General features: G+C 34.4%; 1 protein-coding gene across 1 annotated transcript in view; it reads left to right on the forward strand.

Annotated features, from left to right (window-relative positions):
• TACR3 (tachykinin receptor 3) overlaps positions 1-22,518 on the forward strand; it is a 112,752-nt gene that overhangs the window by 35,470 nt on the left and 54,764 nt on the right. Inside the window, exons 2-3 of the mRNA XM_032254706.1 lie at positions 12,009-12,197; positions 14,012-14,162. Of these exons, the coding sequence (XP_032110597.1) occupies positions 12,009-12,197; positions 14,012-14,162 (340 nt within the window). The remainder of the gene's footprint in view (positions 1-12,008; positions 12,198-14,011; positions 14,163-22,518) is intronic.

Below are 22,518 nucleotides of genomic sequence, written 5' to 3' on the forward strand. Positions count from 1 at the left end.
AAAAAAAAAAAAAACTTAAATGTCTGACCTAAATTATTAAACTACCATTAGAAAACATTGTGGAAAGACTTTAGGACTTTGGTCTTACCAGAGATTTCTGGAATTAGACCTCAAAAGCACAGGCAATCAAAGAAAAAAAAAAAATCCATACATGGGATCACACCTGTGAAAAAAAGCTTCTGCACAGCAAAGGAAGCAATAGGAGAAAATACATGCAAAGTATTCAACTGACAAGAAATTAGGAACCTCCATACTGTTTTCTATAGTGGCTGTACTAATTTACAGCAATTCAAATACCTCAATTAAAAAAACAAATAATCCCATTTTTTAAATGGGCAAAAGGCCTGAACAGACATTTCTCGATAGAGAATGTACAAATCATCAAGGATATTTTAGAAAGGCTCAGCATCACTAATTATCAGAGAAATGCAAATTAAAGCCACAATGAGGTATCATGTCACCTCAGTTAAAATAGCTTTTATCAAAAAGACGAAGAGTGATAGATGCTGATGAGAATGCAGGAAAGGGGAATGCTTATGAACTGCTGGACTGTAAATTAGTACAGTCACTATAGAAAACAGTATGGAGGTTCCTCAAAAAACTAAAATAGAAATATCAAATTGTCCAGCAAGCCCAATGCTAGATATATACATTTTTAAAAAGGAAATCAGTTTACTGAAGGAGTATCTACAATCCCATGTTTGTTGTAGAACTATTCACAATAGCTATGATATACAAACCACTTAACTGTTCATCAATGGATGAATGGATAGAGAAAATGTGGTCAATTAGGTTGGTTCAAAAGCAATTGTGATTTTTGCCATTACTTTTAATAATAGATGCACAATGGAATACTATTCAGCCATAAAAAGAATGAAATCCTGTCATTTGCAACAATATGAATGGTACTGAAGTATATTAATGTTAAGTGAAATAAGCCAAGCACAGAAAGACAGATATTGTATATTCTCACTCATACTTTGAACTAAAAATAATATATTGTGTATTCTAAAATAACTAGAGGTGTGGATTTGGAATGTTTCCAACATAAAGAAATGATAAATCCTTGAGCTGATGGATATCCTAATTACCTTGATCAGATCATTACACATTGTATGATTGTATCAAAATGTCACATATACCTCATAAATACATACGACTATTTTTTTTTGAAGGAGTCTCGCTCTGTCACCCAGGCTGGAGTGTAGTGGTACAATCTCGGCTCACTGAAACCTTCACCTCCTGAGTTCAAGCAATTCTCCTGCTTCAGCCTCTGAGTAGCTGGGATTACATCACATGCCACCATGCCCGTTAATTTTCTTTATTTTTAATGGAGATAGGGTTTCACCATATTGGCCAGATTGTTCTTGAATGCCTGACATCAGGTGATCTGCCCACCTCAGCCTCCCAAAGTGCTGGGATTACAGGCATGAGCCACCACACCCAACCAATATAACTGTTATGTACTCAAAACAATTAAAGATTAAAATAAAATTAAAAATTTAAGCATTATTACATGCAAACAAAAATTGCAACAGCCACCTCAACTCTCAGTAACCACCACTCTGATCAGTCAGCAGCTACCAATATTGAGGCAAGAATCTCCACCAGCAAATGATTATGACTTGCTGAAGGATCAGATGCTCATTAGTGGTTTTTATCAATAAGTAATTTTTAATTCAGCTATGTACATTTTTTAGACATAATAATATTGTACACTTGATAGACTATACAGAGTGCAGTGGAAACATAGGCTCGCCAATTTGGGAGACCGAAGCAGCTTATCACTTGAGCTCAGGAGTTCAAGACTAGCCTGGACAACATGGTGAAATCACACCATCTATAATAAAAATACAAAAAAATAGCCGGGAGTGGTGGTACACACTTATGGTCTCAGCTACTCAAAAGACTGAGGTGGGAGGATCACTTGAGCCCAAGAGGCAGGGGTTGCAATAAGACAAGACCACACCACTACACTCCATTCTGGGAGACAGAGACCCCGTCTCAAAAAGAAATAATAATAATAATCAGCTAAGAGTTCAAATGTGTTTTCATAGGGAATTAAATGCTCAATAAAGATGTTTTTGTAAAATTTGTTACAGTATTTTTTATTTCTTTCAAATGTTTTACATCTTTGGGGTGGGTTATAAGTGCAGATTTCTTACATTCATGTAAGATAAGAGGTAAAATATGGTCTTTTAGTGTACCAGTATTTTTACATTATTATAAATGCATAATAGGTGTACATATTTATGAGGCATATGTAATATTTTTATAAAAAGCATGCAATGTGTAATAATAAAATCAGAGTTGCTGAAGTATCCATCACCTCAAGCAGTTAGCATTCTTTTGTGTTAGAAACATTCTAATTCTAGTCTTTTAGTTATTCAGTTATTAAGAAATATACAATAAATTTATTATTAGCTAGAAACTACCCTATTGTGATACTGAACTTATCAATTGATATTTCTTCTATCAATTGTATTTTTGAACTTAGTAACTGTACTTTCTTTACCCTATCCTCTTTAGTAACTGTATGTGGGAACTGCAAATATTTGAGCTCAAAGTTTTTTGGGTTTTTTTCTTTTGAGACGGAGTTTCACTCTGTGCCCAAGCTAGAGTGCAATGGGAGCGATCTTGGTTCACTGCAACCTCACTTCCTGGGTTCAAGTGATTCTCCTCCCTCAGCCTCCTGAGTAACTGGGATTACAGGCATGTGCCATGACACTCAGCTAATTTTTGTATTTTTAGCAGAAACGGGGTTTCAACATGTTGGCCAGGCTGGTCTCAAACTTCTGACCTCAGGTGATCCATCCATCTCAGCCTCCCAAAGTGGTGTGATTACAGGCATGAACCACGATCCCTGGCCTGAACTCAAAGTTTTTAGTATGTAATTGATAACACTGAAGTGACTTTGTGAAGCAATTCTTGAAATTACTTATGGAAGTGGTTTTCTGAGACAATATAGAGGTGATACAAAATGTCAGTAAACTGGACTTTGAAAAAGTGATTGAGAATTTTATATCTCATGGGTAAAATCATCAATTATGTTCTGATTTTAAAACTACTTGTTACAGAGATAGTATAAGCAGCAAAAATTTAGCAAGTTTTATATTGCCACTATAGAAAACCATGTCTAAATCTATACCTGAAATTCTGAGTAGACATTGTTTTATGTAATATTCTGTACTAATGCAGCATTTTTATACACATCATTTTGTGCTATTTATATAAATAATTAAAATTTTTAGTATTAAATGACTTACATGTAAAGTACTTAGAAAAGTGTATGGTACCTAAGCGTTCATGCATTAGCAATTATTTCTTTTATTGTTAAAATATAAAATTTATATTTATAATCAATATATTAATGAAGTCATGTTTAATACCTACATCTCTAGCTTTATTTAGTGCCACTTCTGATTTTTCCCTGTCCTGTATCCTGTGGAACTGGCCTTCCTTAGTTCCCCAAAGGCACTATTCTTTCTCCTACCTCGGGATTTCACCGTTCAACTTTCTCCTCTCATCCCACCTTCTCCCTAAATAAGCCCCCACTTATTTTTCTAATCGTAATGTTGCTTTCTTGTGGAAGTTATACCTAATGTCTTCACCACTGTGTCAACCTATAACCACAATGAGGTCAAATTCTCTATTTTATGCTTTATAATTACTTGTACATATCTTTATATCACACTGTATACAATGGGGAAATTATTATTCACCAGCATTTCCAAAAGATTGAGCTAGAACTACAGCTAAATGAGGAAGTCAGGGACTGAGTTAATCTTCACAAGAGGTTGTAAATGAAGATTCACTCATGATGTATGTAGGGTTTTAGAAAATTCGTTGAACATCACAAAGAGCACAAATTCAAGAACAAACATCAGAACAAAAAAGGGCAGTGTACTCTCCTCCCTCATAAACCTCTAAGTTCAGTAGAATTTTGAAATCTGAAATGCTTTATATAAATGAATTTCTTTTGGAAATCATGTGTATATTTTATGCAATTGAAGAACAGTGACAGAGGGAACCATAAAAGTCAAATTGGTAACTAAAAATCATGGGGTATGGTGCTGAGCACAAAAGCCATTGCACTAAAGCCCCAAGGGATATTTAACCAAATACCTAGGAGGCAACATTACTTCAAGGGACATTTGTGTGATAATTTCGAATCGATTTCGCGACTACTTGAGTAATACATTTCTTCTGCATTAGACTCTGAACTCCACAAAGGCAGGAGCTACTTCTATTTTCTTCATCAATGTTGCCAAAGAAGATAATAAAATCCCAGAAGATAGTTTGTATTCAATAAATTGTTTAAAATAAATACATAAATGAGTAGAGAAGCCTAATTCTAACTTTAAACTGAAAGTCTATAACATAGAAACAAATACTTGCACTATTCTGAAGCTGTTTTAAATATAATTTCCTTCAAATATCAGTATATACATTTTACTTATAAAAATCAAAGAATTTAAGTAGAGGAACAAGTGACTTGTTTCTTGACAGATAATATCCTATTATATATATATTCATATGACTGTCAACAAATACAGGTTTATTTTAATAAAAGCTCATTCACTTTTAAATCTATTAAGACAACATTTGTAACCAACTGATTGATTTGTTTATTCTTAAGTTTGTCTAAGACAGTTATGATCCAGGTTTGGTGGTTCACACCTATAATCCCAGTACTTTGGAAGGCCAAGGTGGATAGAACACTTGAACCCAGGAATTCGAGACCAAACTGGGTAACATGGAAAATCCTCATCCCTACAAGAAATACAGAAAGAAAAAGAAAACTAGCCAGACATACACATGTAGTCCCAGTTACTCAGAAGGCTAAGGCAAAAATATCACTTGAGCCAAGAGTTGGAGTTTGCAGTGAGCTATGATTACACCTCTGCACTCCAACCTTGGCAACAGAGTAAGTGCCCATCAAAAAGAAAAAGAAAAAAAGAAAAAGAATAGAAAAGACAGATACGAAAAAAATAGCAAAATAAAACATATCTAGAAAATGCAATTTTGACAAAGGTCATGTATCTCTCAAATGATTTGTCAAAGCAGAAAATACCCTAGCACTGAAGGCCAGAATTTGAAACTTTATGGGTCATGAGCAGCTGTTGCAACTAATCTTTATTTTTCACAGAGAGTAGGCACATCAAATTTTATATTTGGGACTTAACATACTAGAACATATTTTACTATGACCAGGAAAAAATTGATTGGAAGGCAGTAAAAGTCATATTGTTTTAGGCAAGTTATTTTTTGCATAGTTTCTACAGTCAGATAAACATCTGAAGGCTCCACTCTGTCTGCATTGCAAAACTTGAAAATATGTAAAAGCACATAAAAATACAGAAATATCTTAATAAAAATGCCAACAAAAGGAAGAGTTATAGTAGATACCAACAGCAATTACAAAATTGAAAAGGCATACTTATGGACAGCAGGCAAACAAAAGTTACATCCAAAATATCTACTTTTCAAAAGACAATAAGCAAACATAAAAGACCTTCTCAATTATATAAAAAAGCAAGTGGTAAAGCAAAGTGGTCTAGTATTAGAGTGGAACAGAAAATTGTTAAAAGTAGCTCTAAAACGATGAGCTTTCAATAGAGGCTTCTGATAATTTATTATAAAAGATAATAAAAAGTGACTTTAAACATGTTTAGGTGGTGTGCTAGTATGAAGACTGAAGAATCAGCTCTTAGCTATTACTTATGAAATAATCCCACTAAGGAGATTCTAATGTCTGTAAGACTCTGGTGAAGGGAGAACGGTGATGAGAGGCTCAGCAAAAAACCTTGGAAAAGCTACTGTGATCACATAAAATATATTTTTCATTTGAAGGAATAAAGTACTGACAATTATTTGGGTGAAATTATATCTCAAATCTAATCATTTTTTCTCAAGGTCCAGAGAATGTTTGTTTGGATGAGCCTAAGTATCCATTCTCTCCATTCAAATTATTGTTACTGAAGAAAGTTATTGAATAGAAAATATTGGTGCCCAAATGAATTCCAAATCAACAGTTTCAAATAAGTTTTCATCAGAGCCTGATGAAAACTTTTCATCAATTCTCCCTATTTCTTTGGCCAACTAACTGCCCCTTTCTATAATAGTATTCTGATATTTCTTTACTTTTCTCAAACCATTCACTTAATTCAACCTCCTGTGGTAACACCCCATTTGAAGAAGCAATCATCTCTGACCTGAATCAGGACATTAGTTAGATAACTTAATTCCCTGCTTCCATTTTTATAACTATATTTTTTTTATTTTTTATGAGACAGTCTTGCTCTGTCACCCAGGCTGGAGTGCAGTGACGTGATCTCTGTTCACTGCAACCTCCACCTCCCAAGCTCAAGCAATGCTCATGTCTCAACCTCTTGAGTAGGTGGAATTACAGGTATGTGCCACCACACCAGGCTAATTTTTGTATTTATAGTAGAGATGAGGTTTCTCCATGTTGGCCAGCTGGTCTCGAACTCCTGGTTTCAAGTGATCTGCCTGCCATGGCCTCTCGAAGTGCTGGGGTTACAGGTGTGAGCCACTGCACCCAACCTTGGCTTCCATTCTTTTCCTCTTCCAGTCTGCAGACTGAAGCTTGAAGCTCTTTTCTAGAGGTAATCTGATTATTCTACTTCTCTCATAAAATTGCCTCAGTTACCTTCCATGGGGAAAAAAAAATCTACAACCTATACTATAACTTCATCTCAAACCACCTTCCCTCTTTACTTTCTGTTCATCAATTGCAGTATCCTGTAATTACTAAAGAAAATGATGCTTCTCCCACCAGTACCCACTGTCTTGGTTTGATAGGACTGCTATAACAATGTACCACTCACTGGGTGCCTTTAAACAACAGAAATTTATTTTCTTATTATTCTGGAAGCTGGAAGTTTGAATTCAATGTGTCAGCAGGGGACATGTTCCCTCAAGAACCTGTAGGGGACTCTTTCCTTTTCTTAACCTGCCTTCTGGTGATTTGCTGGCAAACTTTGTTGTTTCTTGGCTTGTTGGTGCCTCATTTCAATGTTCTGTCTTCACATGACATTTTCCCTACCTGTCTGTTTCCGAATTTTCCCTTTAAACAAGGACACTAGTCACATTGGGTTAGAGACCACCCTAATGACATAATTTAACCCCAATTACCTATGTAGACACTCTTTCCAGATAAGGTCTGTGATACTGGATGTTGGGGCCTCAATATAACTTTTTCGAAGGGTCACAGTTCAATCCATAAAAACTCACCATTAGGCCAGTGCAATGGCTCACACCTGTAATCCCAGCACTTTGGGAGGCCAAGGTGGGCAGATGACCTTAGGTCAGGATTTCAAGACCAGCCTGACCAACATGATGAAACCTCATCTCTACTAAAAATATAAAATTTAGCTGGGCATGGTGGCGGGCACCTGTAATCCCAGCTACTCTGGAGGCTGAGACAGGAGAATTGCTTAACCCCGGAGGCAGAGGTTGCAGTGAGCTGAAATCATGCCACTGCACTCCAGTCTGAGGGACAGAGTGAGACTCTGTATCAAAAGCCGATAAAAAAAAAAAAAAACCACCATCAACATAAGAGTTTTACATATGCTGTTCATTCTCCCAGAAATCTTTCCAACCCTCACTCTTCTGCCATCTTACCTGGTTATCCTTCCAAGTTTCAACCTAGAATAACTTTTCTTAAAGAAAATTGAAGTACAATCTAAATATATTTTTCCCAGTTCATGTATATACTTGGCCTTACTTTTGAAATAATTGTCAATTATGTAATTTTACATTTATTATTGAGATTACTTGATTAGTATTTGTCTGCTTCACAAATGGCATGGACTTCATAATTTGTGAAGTATGTTTCTACTTCACAGAAAACAATTTCTGCCCAATGTTGGGTCAATAGTGTTTAGAATACCATAGTAGGCATTCAGCAAATGTTTTATTAAATAAATGAATCACGGATCAGACCAGCTATGACAAAAGGATATGGCAGAAGTTTCAATATCTCTACCCTCACTAAAATGTTCATGAGAATATGAATTGATTATTTACATATAATTAAGATAAAACAATATTCCACCTGTTAGAAATTAATTTCTGACAAGGAGAAATTATTTCAGGAAATAATTTCTCTAGCATTAGACTAAATTCGACTGGCCAGAAGAATCAATGAGATTTAGAGTTTACTTTGAATTATCTGTGCTACAGGAGTTGGACAGGGCTTTAAGCCTGCTTGTGTTATTCTACTTCTTTTCATCTCAAAAGATCTGTCTGTCTAATTTCATTCATTAGCTACCAAAGCAGGCAGCAAAGCAAAAGATTATAATAAGATTTGAGAAATAGTCGGTTTAGTACAACAAATTTATTGATAAGTGCTTGGCTTTGAAACACCAATACAGAAATAATTCCTGTATTGAGATATATGCTATGTGACTTATAATCAACAGGAGCAGGAACAGAAATGCACACATATAATTTATGTATTTTACTTTTGTTTTAATGTTACACATAAAGGCTTTTAGATTCAAAAATGCAAAATGCTGCTTCTGATTCTTTGGTGGATATCTCTAATACACACACACACATAAACAAACACACACACATACACGCACATATGTAAGTATCTAACACATACATATACTGTGGATGAGAAATATATATATTTTTCTTCTAAAATAAATGATTTATTTCTCTCCTAAAATAAATGGAATATTCAAAAGCTACAATCTGTATCTATATTGTCTTTGAAGACCGGCATGAGTGGCTTAAAATTCTAGCTTTTTACCTTATTATCTGAATCATTATGAACAATTCTTTTAACCCTCAGTTTACTTTTCTGTAAAATAGAGGTAATAGGATTATTCTAGTCATTGGATTATTATGGCTATTAAGTATATTTGATAGATTTAACCCTATTACATACAATATGTACCATAGTTATGGTTAACAATCAATAAATTTTTCTATAATTATCTTCACCAACATAAGCCCAAGAGATGAATTTTAAAGTCTTATATTTCAAACATATTCATTTGCTTTGCAGAGTTCACATGGTTTCCTAAACTTAGGTACATTTTTATCATTATTTTTTCTTTTCTCTTTTTGTAAGCTTGATTGAGGTATACCTGATATACAAAAAACTGCACATATTCAACATACTCAATGTATACATTTTGATAAGTTTGGACCAATGTGATATCATCAGCACAATCAAGGTACTAAACATAATCCATCACTTTGAAAAATTTCCTTGTGTTCTTATGTGTGTATATTTAGTGTGTGTTTGTGTATGTGTGTGTATCTGTTAAGAACACAAGATCTATTCAAGAACAGAAAATCAAAACTGCATGTTCTCACTCATAGGTGGGTATTGAACAATGAGAACACATGGACACAGGGAGGGGAGCATCACACACTGGGGTCGGTGTGGGGGGACAAAGGGAGGGACAGCATGGGGACGGTGGGGAGGTTGGGAGGGATAACATGGGGAGAAATGACAGATGCAGGTGACAGGGGGATGGAAGCAGCAAACCACATTGCCATGTGTGTACCTATGCAGCAATCCTGCATGATCTGCACATGTACCCAGAATCTAAAGTACAATTTAAAAAAGACCTATTCTTTTCACATAATAAAGTTCATGATATTTTATTGTTAATAATAGGTACTATGTTATACAGCAGACCTCTAGAACTTATTCATCTTGCATTATTAAAACTTTATACCCATTGAGCCCCTAGCAACCATCATCTGTTCTATACTTTCATGCGTTTCACTCTTTTAGGTACCACATATATGTGGAATCATGAAGTGAATTAAGCCAGTCACAAAAGGACAAATATGATTATTTTTTAAATATAAGTTTCATGTTTACCTAATAGCTGTTATACGTAATGAATTCCTAATAGCTGTTATACGTAATGAATTAAGACTATTTTCTTTAGGTAAATCGTGGCTATAGTTAATATTAAGAATATCATGTAGATAAATTTTATAATCTCTTCTGAAGATTTAATTCTGCCCAGTAGTTACAGAAGCAAACAGTTATAAACATATTGATAAAATATCCTTATTTTGAAATATTTATTGTTAAGGTTGACATTTTTTGGCCTATGCAATATTCATTCTTTGATGAAAGTATTCCCTCTGAAAATTTTTCATAAATCAAAATATACACACACAAAATGATCAAAAATAAAATTGAAACAATATAAAGATTGTTTTATTAAAATACAAAAATTTAATTTGTTTGGTACATATTATTTTTGCCTCTGAATGTTAGCTAGAATTTGGCAATTAGCCATGCTATATCCAGTTCAAAACTGGAAGTTGCTTCTTTCAAATATGTTGTTACTAACTGTATTAAGTTAATAAAGCATGGCCTACTTACCATATTTACAGAGTTCCTAATTTCCCCAGAAAGTTTCCCTCTAAAAGTCATATTTAAGTGTACATTAAGTATACTTTTTAGTGACTCAAATATATTTTTCTGTTACAACAAGGTTACATGTAGTTACACAGATAGGCCCCATGAAGATGTTAATGATGCAGTATGAATTCAATATGAGGTATAATAGGAAAGCATAGCCTCAATCAAACTTTATTTATTAATCATTGAAAATCTGAACTTGTCTCTTGCTTCTCTTAAACAGATTTGTTGACCATATATTTTATAGGAGTTTCTCACCTTTGTCAAGTATGTGGTATAATCCATAAGATTTCTCTAGAATTATATTTTTAAAAGTTAAGCATACAGAAGATACATGAAGGTTTTGAGTTGTGAAACCAGCATTTGTAAGACCTTATTAAGTGCCTTTCCAATTCCATTCAACAGACATTTATGAATTCTAATGTGTTAGGCACAGTGTCAAATCATTAATATCTTTCACTTACATCAGAGGTCCCCAGTTCCTGGTGTCAGGGACTAGTACCAGTTCCTGGCCTGTTAGGAACCAGGCTGCACAGCAGGAAGTGAGTGGTGGCTGGTGAGCCAGGAAGCTTCATTTGTATTTACTACCATTTCCCAGGGTTCGCATTACTGCCTGAGCTCCCGCCTCCTGTCAGGTCAGCAGCATTAGATTTTCATAGAAGTGAACCCCATGGTGAAGTGTGCATGCAAGGGGTCTAGGTTCACACTCCTTATGAGAACTTAATGCTTGATGATCTGTTACTGTCTCTCATCAACCCCAAATGAGACCATCTAGTTGCAGGAAAACAAGCTCAGGGCTCCCACTGATTCTCCATTATGGCAAGTTATATCATTCTTTTATTGCCCCCCCTCAAGAGACCCCAGTGCGTGATGATCCCCTCCCTGTGTCCATGTGTTCTCATTGTTCAACACCTGCCTATGAGTGAAAACATGAGGTGTTTGATTTTCTGTTCTTGAATAGATCTTAAGTGTTCTTAGCAGATACACACACACACACACATGCACGCGTGCACACACACACACACACACACACAAATATACACACATAAGAACACAAGGAAATTTTTTGAAATGATGGATTATGTTTAGTACCTTGATTGTGGTGATGATATCACATTGGTCCAAACTCTGTTATGGAATCATAACAGAAATAAAGTGTGCAATAAATGTAATATCCTTGAATTATCCCTTACCCACCACCAGTCCATGGAAAAAATTATCTTCCATAAAACTGATCCTTGGTACCAAAAAGGCTGGGGACTGTTGACTTATATCTGTTGACCTTCACTTTAGCTGAAGAGATTGATGTTCTAATTTCAATTTTAAAAATAATAAAGCTGAGGTTCAAAAAGTTTAAACAAGTGTCAGAATAAAATTGGAACCTAAATCTGACTGATTCCTAGACTATACCATGATTACCATTCTATGCTGCCTCTACTCAAGCAAAGTCCTTATTAACTGGTTTTTCAAAAAAGCAGTAACTGTAACTGTTGAAACACCTTTGAAATGCCTCTGAAACTCTTTTTTAAACTCTGTTAAAAAGAAAACCAACAAAATGGTTTTGTTTGTTTTTATATAGGTATATGGCTATTATTGATCCCTTGAAACCCAGACTGTCTGCCACAGCAACGAAGATTGTCATTGGAAGTATTTGGATTCTAGCATTTCTACTTGCCTTCCCTCAATGTCTATATTCCAAAACCAAAGTCCTGCCAGGTCGTACTCTCTGCTTTGTGCAATGGCCAGAAGGTCCCAAACAACATTTCACGTAAGCTAATTTTCTATTATGATTTTCAATTCAGTATATCAAACACTTATAAAACTATAGATTAGGAGCAACAACCAAACAAATAAGACGTAGACATTTCCCCCAGGGTTTGTACATTATTTGGAAAAGGAAACATATAAAAATACTGTAATACTGTATGATGTATGTGGTCAATAAGTTTGTGTAAGTTACTAAGGTTTTTAATTGGAAATATGAGGATGTCTATGTGGGATGGCACTGGAGAGTTTCCTGAAGAAAGCGATAAAAGATAAAAGCAACGTGCAAAGAAAAGCATGGTTGTTATTGATTGAGAAATGAGTGAGAAGGAAGAAATCAAAGCCTAGAAGTGTTGATTGCTCTTTTAAGAAGCGTAGCTGGAGGGAAGGAGCACCCTAGTAGGTTATCTAATTTTATTTTGGTTTGATTTGGTTTGTGTTCTTCTGCTTGTCTCTAGACAAGCAAAAAGAATCTAAAAACCTGAACACTAGGTTGAAAAGGAAATAAAAATGCTATAATATACGGGAAAACTTGGTTCGTATTTTAAACCCACCTTAAATAAAGCAAAAAGGAATAATAATGTAATTGTGTACTTGGTTGCATTTTATCTTTAAATTTAATTTCAATAAAATGCTTATTTTTCCATTTTACTGATCACTTTTTTTCCTTTAAAAATAACAAATGATTCAAATAATGGTTGTCTTTTAAAGCAGTCATTTTATCTACTTTTGCTCTATGCAAAGTTCAGATTTTTGAATCAAAATGTTAGGAAGCACTTATCTAAGGAAAATCAGACAGCTCATATAAACTGAGTACTATACTCTATTCATTATTATTAATACATCTTAATTGTATGATGTTATCATCTTCAAATTATTTGTTGACTGAATTACTTCCTCACTGACTTTAAATCAAGACTTAGTAATCTACTAAGAAACAGAAAGGCAAGGATATTTAAGATTTACTTTAAAAAAATACTGGTATGGATAAGACTGTTATAACAAACTTTTTAATTACTTTAAAGCCTTCCAAGACAGTGAAAACAAAAAAAAGTTTATGAAATTCTATTTGAGTTATCGTAGTATGGCTTTCTCTCCTTTTCCCCTCTAATTGAGTTCTTATAATTTTGATCATAAGCTACTAAATACCAGAATTTAATTTGATAATTTACAGCAGCATACTTTTGATGTGACTACTATGTCAACATTTTTTTAGCAAGTTAGCAATGCAATCAAATGCATCATGACTTTGGAAAATTACATGCAAATGTCCTTACCCGATTTTTTTAAATTGTAGTAACTTGTGGATTCATTATGACTCAGAGTATCTACTTACTTTTTTCCCTCCATTTGAATCGAAATCAATTTGTATATGTCTGATGTTGCAGGGATATAGAAGATAATCCTACATAGGAGAAAATGTATGCCAGTTGATTTGTTTATTGCATCCCTTCCCTTTCCTTCAATGATACATTTAATTAGTTTAGCTCAACAATTACCAAGTAGAATACAAAGCAGTAGAAAGTCTTTCATCCTCAACATCTAGACAAGGGGAACACATGTTTAACTCAGCCCCTTCAACTCAACTATAGTTTTCATATACCAAGTAAACATTGACAAACATCAACTGGCAGGAGTTGAAATGTAAATATAAGTGACAATAGCATGATATTTTGATGGAATTGTGACATGAATGTATAAAGATAATGTAGGGATAATTCTTGGTAGTTTTAATTATGATTTAAAGCTGAGCAAATTCAGTCCCTAGTATTTCTTTCCAAAAAGTCCTTCAGCATGTGTTTTTCTTATTCATTGTAGTTACCATGTTGTCGTCATTATACTGGTGTACTGTTTCCCATTGCTCATCATGGGTATCACATACACCATTGTTGGAATTACTCTCTGGGGAGGAGAAATCCCAGGAGATACCTGTGACAAGTATCATGAGCAGCTAAAGGCCAAAAGAAAGGTACTGTTCCATGTTGTTTGCCTAGCGTTTGTATAGGGTATGGTACACCAGAAAGAAAAACAATCTAGTCATGGCATGTTAATATGATATGATCTGATGCTTTACTCCTATTCGTTAATGTTTTATTATTTTTTCTTTTTTTCTGAGGGTTTTGTATAACCTACTGTCCACATACTATATCAGTTTGTTATAGAATAATTACTTCATTACAGAATGATTTCTTAAAAATTAGCTTTTGTAAAGTATTCTTGATTACTCTGCTGAAATTGCTGAAATTTCACTGAATTTCACTATTTCAGTTGATTGTATTTTTGCAAATCTACCTTTCTTTGTCCTTGATTGAAAAGAATGCCTCTGATATATTGTATTCTATAATCCACTCAAAGCTTCTTTTATCCCAGAAATGATATCTCTTCTAGAAAGTGCAATAATTTTACAATATATATCTATCTTTCCTCCATCCCCTCTTGTCTCTCTTTATTCTTCTCTTGCTTTCTCTGTGTGTTCTTTCCCCTGATAAGACATTTTATATATGTGTACGATTAAAGGATGAGGATTGTATTAATACTATTTTGTAATTCATTGAGTGACACAAAAAAGGCTGGTTCTGGCTAATTTATGTGAAGCAAAAAAAAAAACTCTAAAAAATACTATGTCTATATTTTACTATGATTATTTTTATTAAGACTTTTTCTACTACCACTTTGCGACTAAATAAGTTAGATTTTTCATAAATTTGTGAAGTTAAAAGGAATCACATTCAATCCTTTTTTCTATAGTTGGTGTGTGCCTAATGCATCTTGGAGAGGTTTTATCAAATATAAATGAGTCATACTGATTATGCCAATCATTATTATTTGTTCCATTTATGACTACTTACATAGTACTACTAGCAACATATGGACATTTCGTTTAAAAATCACTCAACAATCTTAAAAATACTTAGCTACAAAAACTCACTTAACAATGATCATTCAGGTTTTAAAAATGCAATGTACAAAATGGATTCCATTTCAATAGTGCTTTGTATCCAATATTGACAATACTAGACCACATCTACATATGGTTAATATTTACCATTATTTCTAGTATTTGAAAACAAAAAGAATGAGTTTTTCCAGATCAGTTTACTTATTTCAGGTTGTACAAAAATATATCTACTGTGTATGTAATTCCATTTTATTTTTCTTTAAAAAAGAGTTTCTTAAAAATAATGTGCACAAACAACCAAATGGCCTCTGGCACCTACAAACAAATTCTAAAGTGAGGAAAGCTTCAAAAACATGGCCCTCTTACATGAACAGTATCTCTCTCCCCTTTGTAATTTCAACCCTCATTACCTAACATCTTGCTCATGTTGAAAGATACTCTTTTCTTGGGATAATTTCTTACAGCTATGTCTTAGGTATCAACACAGTAAATAACTGATGCTATGTTCTGCGTATTTCAGAATAATTTCTCTATAATATCTGCTTAGTTTCTGTCATTTATTTTTTTCATATTAGTTTAGATTTTTCTAAACATTTCACCGTGCAGTCTTAGACAAATTAAAATGAACCTAGTAATTGTAGATTATAGTTTTTCTTCATATGCATGTAACATTTTTCTAGAAAGAAATAAAAATTTAATCTGAGTGTTCCTTTTATTTTTGAACTCAGAGTCCCAGAGGGAACAAAAAGCAAGAGGGTTTCTTTTTTAACTTTGCCTCTAAACAACTGGTAAGAGGCAAAACATTGCCTTTTGATTTCATTACTCCACAATTTCAAAGTAGAAATATTAACTCAAACTGGGAATGTAACCCTTCTAGAATATTTTTTAAAAGTAAGACATTTTAAAGTTCCAACTCATATGTCTTTGTCTAGGTTTGTGTTCTAGACTGAAATAATACAAAATGGCTCTTTATGTCATGGACTTCTCATAATAAATCTCTTTGTCTTTGGATTTATTTTACAGTTATTGATATGACCATTGGTATCTAGGTACTAACACTCATATTGTTCAAATTAATAAAATTTTAAAATATAGCTAGCTCTTCTCTTAATTTCTTTCTCTTTATCTAAAATTACAATATTGTTCTGGAATGGCTTAGAATACTGCTATTACTGGTAATCATGCTAGTTTTATACTTTTCACATGATTACTTAAAACACAGAAGTTCTACCCTGGATGGGCCATTTATTCATATGTTGTCTCCTAGAGAATACACCTTTGATTACAGACTGGACATGAGATATTTAAAAAAAAAAAAGCATTGGCTACATGAGTGCAAACTAATCATGACTATTGGGAAAAACAATTCTATACACTACTGTGAGCCAGTCTCTTCATAATAAAAGACTACACAAGGTGGAACAGGATGGTCAAATAGAAGCCTTCACTGATTATCACCCCAGAAGGACACCAATATAACAACTATCTACACAGAAAAATAATCATTTCATATGAGCCAAAAATCAGGAAAGCTCTCACAGTATCTGATTTTAACTTCATATAGCTGAAAGAGGCACTGAAGAGTGTAGGAAAGGCATTCTTGAATTGTCATTGATACCCCCATCCCATCCCGAGCAGCAGCCATGTGGCACGAAGTGAGAATTTGTGCCCTTGGGAGAGAGAGCACAGCAACTGTGAGACATTGCATTGACCTCCATGCTGCCCTATCAAAGCAGAAAGCAAAATTGGCCAGAATCCAGCTGATGCCTGTGCATAAAGGGAATATTTAACCCAGCCCTAGCCAGAGAGAAGACACCCATCCCAGGGGACAGAAGTTGACTTCCTCCATGCCTCACCACAGTGGGCTAAAATCCTGTGGTGCTCTAAATAAACTTTAAATGCAGTATAGGCCACAAGGACTGCAACTCCTACATGAGTCACAGTGCTGTGCTGCGCTCACAACCAGTGGACCTGAGTGATGCAAAACCTACTGAGAAATCAGCGGGGCTGACTAAGGGAGTACATGTACCACCTCCCCACAACCCCTGGCAGCACAGCTCATGGGTTCAAAAGGGACTGCCTCCTTCCACTTGGTAAAGGAAAAGAAAGAGTAAAGAAGACTTCATTTTGCATCTTGGATACCAGCTCAGCCATAATCAGATAGGGCACCAGTCAGAGTTATGAGGCCACCTTTCCAGGACTTAGCTCCAGGATGACATTTCTAGACACAACCTGGACCAGAAGGGAACCCACTGCCTTAAAGAGAAGGATCCAGTCACAGAAAGCCCCATCACCACTGACTGAAAAGCCCTTGAAAGCTTGAATAACCAGTTGCAATACCCAGGTAGAATACTGTGGGCCTTGGGTGAGCCTGAGACTTGCTAGCTTTAAGTGAGACCCAGCACATTCCCAGCTGCGGTGGCTACAGGGAAAAACACTTTCTGCTTGAGAAAAGCTAAGGGAAAAGTAAAGGGACTTTGTCTTCCATGTTAAGTACCAGCTCAGCCACAAGAAGATAGAGCACAAAGTGGGCTTTTAGGGTCTCTGATTCCAGGCCTTGACGCTTGGACAGCATTTTTGGACCTACCCTGGACCAGATGGGAGCCCAGTGCCCTGAAGGGTGAATCCCAGTCCAGGCAGCATTTACCACAAGCTGACTTAAGACACCCTGGGTCTCAAGTAAACATAGGTAGTAGTCTGCCAGTATTCCCTATAGGCCTGTGGCAGTGGTGGCCACAGGGTGAGGGGCCTCTGCCTCTGGAATGAAGAGAAAAGAGCAAAAATAACTGTTTCTTGTGGTTTGAATGCCAGCTAAGCCACAGTACAATAGAACACAACGTAGACTTCTAAGGTTTTTGACTCTAGTCTCTGACTCCCACACAGCACCTCTGGACCCACCTAGGGAGAACTCTGGACCCACCAGAACACCTCTGGACCTACCTTGGAGAACTTACCACCCTGAAGGGAAGGACATAGCCTGGCTGGCTTTACCACCTGCTCATTGAAGTATGCCAGCCTGCAAGCATAGACAGTAGCCAGGTTTTGGGTGAACCCCAGTGCTGTGTTTGCTTTATGTGTGACCCAGTGCAGTCCCAGTGGTGGTGGCCACAGGCTAGTTGTGTCATCCCACCCACAGCTCCAGGTGGCTCAGAACATAAAAAGGGGCTATGTTTGGAAGAAAATGAAGGTAGAGAACAAGAGTCTCTGTCTGGAAATTAAGAGAATTCCTCTGAATCTTATCCAAGACTAACAAGGAAGTACCTCTGTCAGTCTGCAAGAACCACAGCCTTACTTGGTGTGGGGTACCCCCTAATACAGATATGGCTTAGATCACAACACCCAAGTCCTTTTGAATATGTAGAAAGCCTTCCCAAGAAGTCTGGGTCCAAATGGGCCTAGGCTCTGAAGGCTACAATAAATTACAAACTCTTCAATGCCCAGACACAGAAAAACATCCATGAGCGTCAAGACCATCCAGGAAAACATGACCTCATGCAATGAACTAAATAAGACACCAAGGACCAATTTTGAAGAAACAAAGATAAGTGACAAATATAAGAAACAAAGATAAGAATTCCAAATTGCAGTTTTGAGAAAACTCAAAGAAATTCAAGGTAACACAAAGAAGGAATTCAGGCTTATATCAGATAAATTTAACCAAGAGATTGAAATAATTAAAAAGAATCAAGAAAAGTTTCTGGAGTTGAAAAATACAAGTTATATACTGAGGAATGCATTAGTAGCAGAATTCATCAAACAAAAGAAAGAATTAGTGAGCTTGAAGGCAGGCTATTTGAAAATGCACAGTAAGAAGAAACAAAAGAAAAAAGAATAAAAAACAGTAAAGAATAACTACAGTATCTAGAAAATAGCCTCAAAGGGGTTATGTAATATACACAAAAATCAAATCTAAATGGATTAAAAGCTTAAATCTAAGACCTGAAACTATGAAACTACTGCACAAAAACATTGGGTAAATGATCCAGAACACTGAACTGGGCAGAGTCCTTGACCATTAAAATTAGAGTGTTGAACCTGAAAATGAGCATTAAAATTCTGTGGCTCCAATGAGCTTAATCTAGGAGTCAATCTGTAAGATTGTACCAAGATTTAAATCACATGTATAGAACTGGTCTTTTATAGGGGAAAAAAAATACACTAGCAACCTACTAATAAAACTCCTTCTCATATATTTTACAATTTCATAGCACCTTATATACCTCATAACACAACCAAAGTCATCCTTAATTTATAGTAATTGTTTTGAGTTTTACAATTCTGTATGTTAAATACCATTGGCTTTAAGTGTGTCTATTGAAACAACAATGTGTCTCTTAAATGTGGCAAAGTATTTAACTTAAGAAAGTATCCCTATACTTTAAAGAAGAGTATATTCAACTAATTTCAAAATATAGGATATCAATTGTCACACAATCGTCAAAGCCTGAGCTGAGTTTAGTTCTATTTTTTCAATGATAATTGGTTATTAATTTTGCCAAAGCTCTCCTTCAAGAAAAGTATACTATTCAATACATTACTATGATATTCAAGTTGGAAATTGAAATTATGATACTTCTATAAATTTTAAGAGAGAATGCTTTCTTAACATTATCCTGTTTACTGAGCACATTATATTAATGCTTACATTCCAATTTGAGAATAATTTAGTATCTAGAAAAGGAAAGTGACCCTTGTCAACTTTATTCTACTTATTAGTAGATAATCAAAGATTTCGGCTACCTATTAAAACTTTGGCTATAATGTCGTGTGAAAATCATTACTGAAACTATCTATTTAAAATTATAACAATTATACAAAAAAATTTAAAACTTCTGTCTTTAATATACCATGGATTTGCATATGAAAATTCAAATTTTAAATATCTAGTGTTAAACTTACAAACTGACATAAAATACACTTCCAGTTTTAAAAATCTATTCTAGAATGAGAGATCTGATGAGAATCTAAAATTTCATGAATTCCTTGCCTTGCTCCTATTCTGTACTAAAATCAAATACTGTATATGGGGGAAATGTGTAGAGGAACTAACAGATTTCATATTTAGAATGTGTGGTAAAAGAAATTAAATATAGTCTTTTTCTTAGTCTTGCCAATATCATACTGTTTCCTAAGAAAACTATAGATATTTTCTCGAAGTCATTTGTAATGCTTTTTGGAATTCGCATCTTATTTATAGCTCACTAAATCCATATGACTACAATTTGAACTCATTCACTTTGGAAACAGAAAAGATTTGCTATCCATCTCTTCTACATAGTATTTTTATAAATAAATACTACTTATTTCTTTCCATCTCAGGTTGAAACAAAATGTAGTGACATTCTCCTATAAAAATTTTTAAAATCCTTGGCAATGATAAAATATATCCCAAAATATAAGTGTGAGGGACACAGATGAATCCCTACTGGCATCTTGGAGCAACTGTCTACAACATTGGTCTTGTACAACATAAATGCTACAAGGCCAATGATTAATTAGCAAGATGGAGAATGAATAAATTATACTAATTAACACCTATATGAATTGGACATAAAACATAGTATTTAAATGATTATAATTATAAAATATATCAAGAAAAAAGAAGTCGTGTCTATATAGAGAATGGAAACAATGTGAATAGTTCTACCATATCAGATCCACATTCATTCATCAAACGTTATTTATCACAAATTCCTACTGTGGAAATGCAATAGACAAAGTTTTTCTGGAATTCAGGAAAGATGTTTTCTAGTCTTCTATTAGCCTTGTGAATCAGGTAAAGAAAAATGAGCTGGTTTCAAGTTGCATTAATATTGGTTCAATGCCGACCCTCCACATGTGTTGATGAAGAGAATTATCTCCACCTGAAAGAAGGGTTCTAAGGACATGCTGTAAAGCTTTGCCATCAATACTAGAATGTTCAAATTTGATCAATACCAAAAATATCAATTCTTGATCATGAAAGTAACTCTATAGATAGAAACTGACTATTAGATTACTGAATTAGGAACTAGGAAAGCTAAGAGCTCCATGCCATGTGTATGACAGGTTGTGCATGCAGTGCCTTGGCCCCTTGGCTAACTAGAAAGAACAAGGTCTTGGATGTGAAAGACACTTTTATTCCAGCTCTTGCCCTATCTAAGAGTAATCTTGGTCACATGTATTTAACTTCATTATGACTTGTTTACTGAAAATTGTGGAGGTTTAAAGAAGGTTGTATATAGGGACCTTTTGAAATTAAAATTGTGGTTCTAGTTCCTAGCACTGTGTCTTAGACAGGAAACACTTAGTTCAGTGTGGATATTTGCCTTTTCTGGTACCATTGTGTATCTTTTCCAATATGGAGAATCTCAAATTGGATGCACATATTGATATTAATATTGGATTCTCCCCTTTTTCTTTTAATTAAGAATTTGTTGAGATGGCTGTAGATTTTATCAAGGTTGATAGTCAAGATAATTACATTAAAAGATAAAATCAGTTTCTAAGTGTCCTAAGGTTTGCTATGGTTTTCTGTGCATTAATTGTAACAAGAAATAGAAATGTCAAATTTTCTGTGGCTACATTTCACCATAGTGACAACAGCAGCAACAACCACAGAGGAAATGGAGTAATATTTTTTCCATTCTCAGATTTAGCCTTTAAACTAAATCTCTTACTCTTAGAGAATATCCATTATAACAACATGAACCAAGAATTTGACAGCACATTTCTTTCTCTGTGTTGTAATATTTACATCATATTTTATGCTAGTAATCTAACTTCTGCTTAACAGTTGTTTTCCTTTACTACTGCTTAGTGATCAATATAACACAATATGCACACATTTTCACATTTTTCTAAAAGGCAGCTCACTGTACAGTATCAGCAGTAGTAAATGTTCAAGGTAATTGAGAAACTGCTAAAATGCTAGCTTTGTGGAAGACTGGAACTTTTGTCTGACTCTTTTTCCATCCCAATTTATTTATCTTTATGTACTTTGTTGTAATAAAAAATCTTGAAACTACCCATATGACTTAGACTTCCAATATTAATACGTCATGTAGATGTTCAAGCTCATATATAATACAGTTGTGATTTACCTATTTTTGTGTCCCTCTCTCATTTCTACATTTCAGGACGCATTTCCACTTATTTCCACGCATATTTCCCCAATAATTTGTCATAATAGTATCATTATTATTATTAATTTTATTATTAATCATAAAATCATAGTATCTCTTTTTAAAAACTAATGTATTCTACTTTCTTTTTTTTATTTTTTTTATTTTTTATTTTTTTTTACTTTCTTTTTTAAAGGGATGTTATATTCTTAGTATAAAACTAACATTTTAATAGTAAGTTTTCTAGAGAAATTAAAGTCAAGAACTAGAAAAAAAATTTTTAATTTCTGTTATGTATTATGAAATATCTTCCCAAAAAAGAT

This window comes from Sapajus apella, unplaced genomic scaffold (assembly GCF_009761245.1).
Source record: "Sapajus apella isolate SASKATOON/1434 unplaced genomic scaffold, GSC_monkey_1.0 scaffold87, whole genome shotgun sequence".
In the NCBI taxonomy this organism is placed as follows: domain Eukaryota; kingdom Metazoa; phylum Chordata; class Mammalia; order Primates; family Cebidae; genus Sapajus; species Sapajus apella.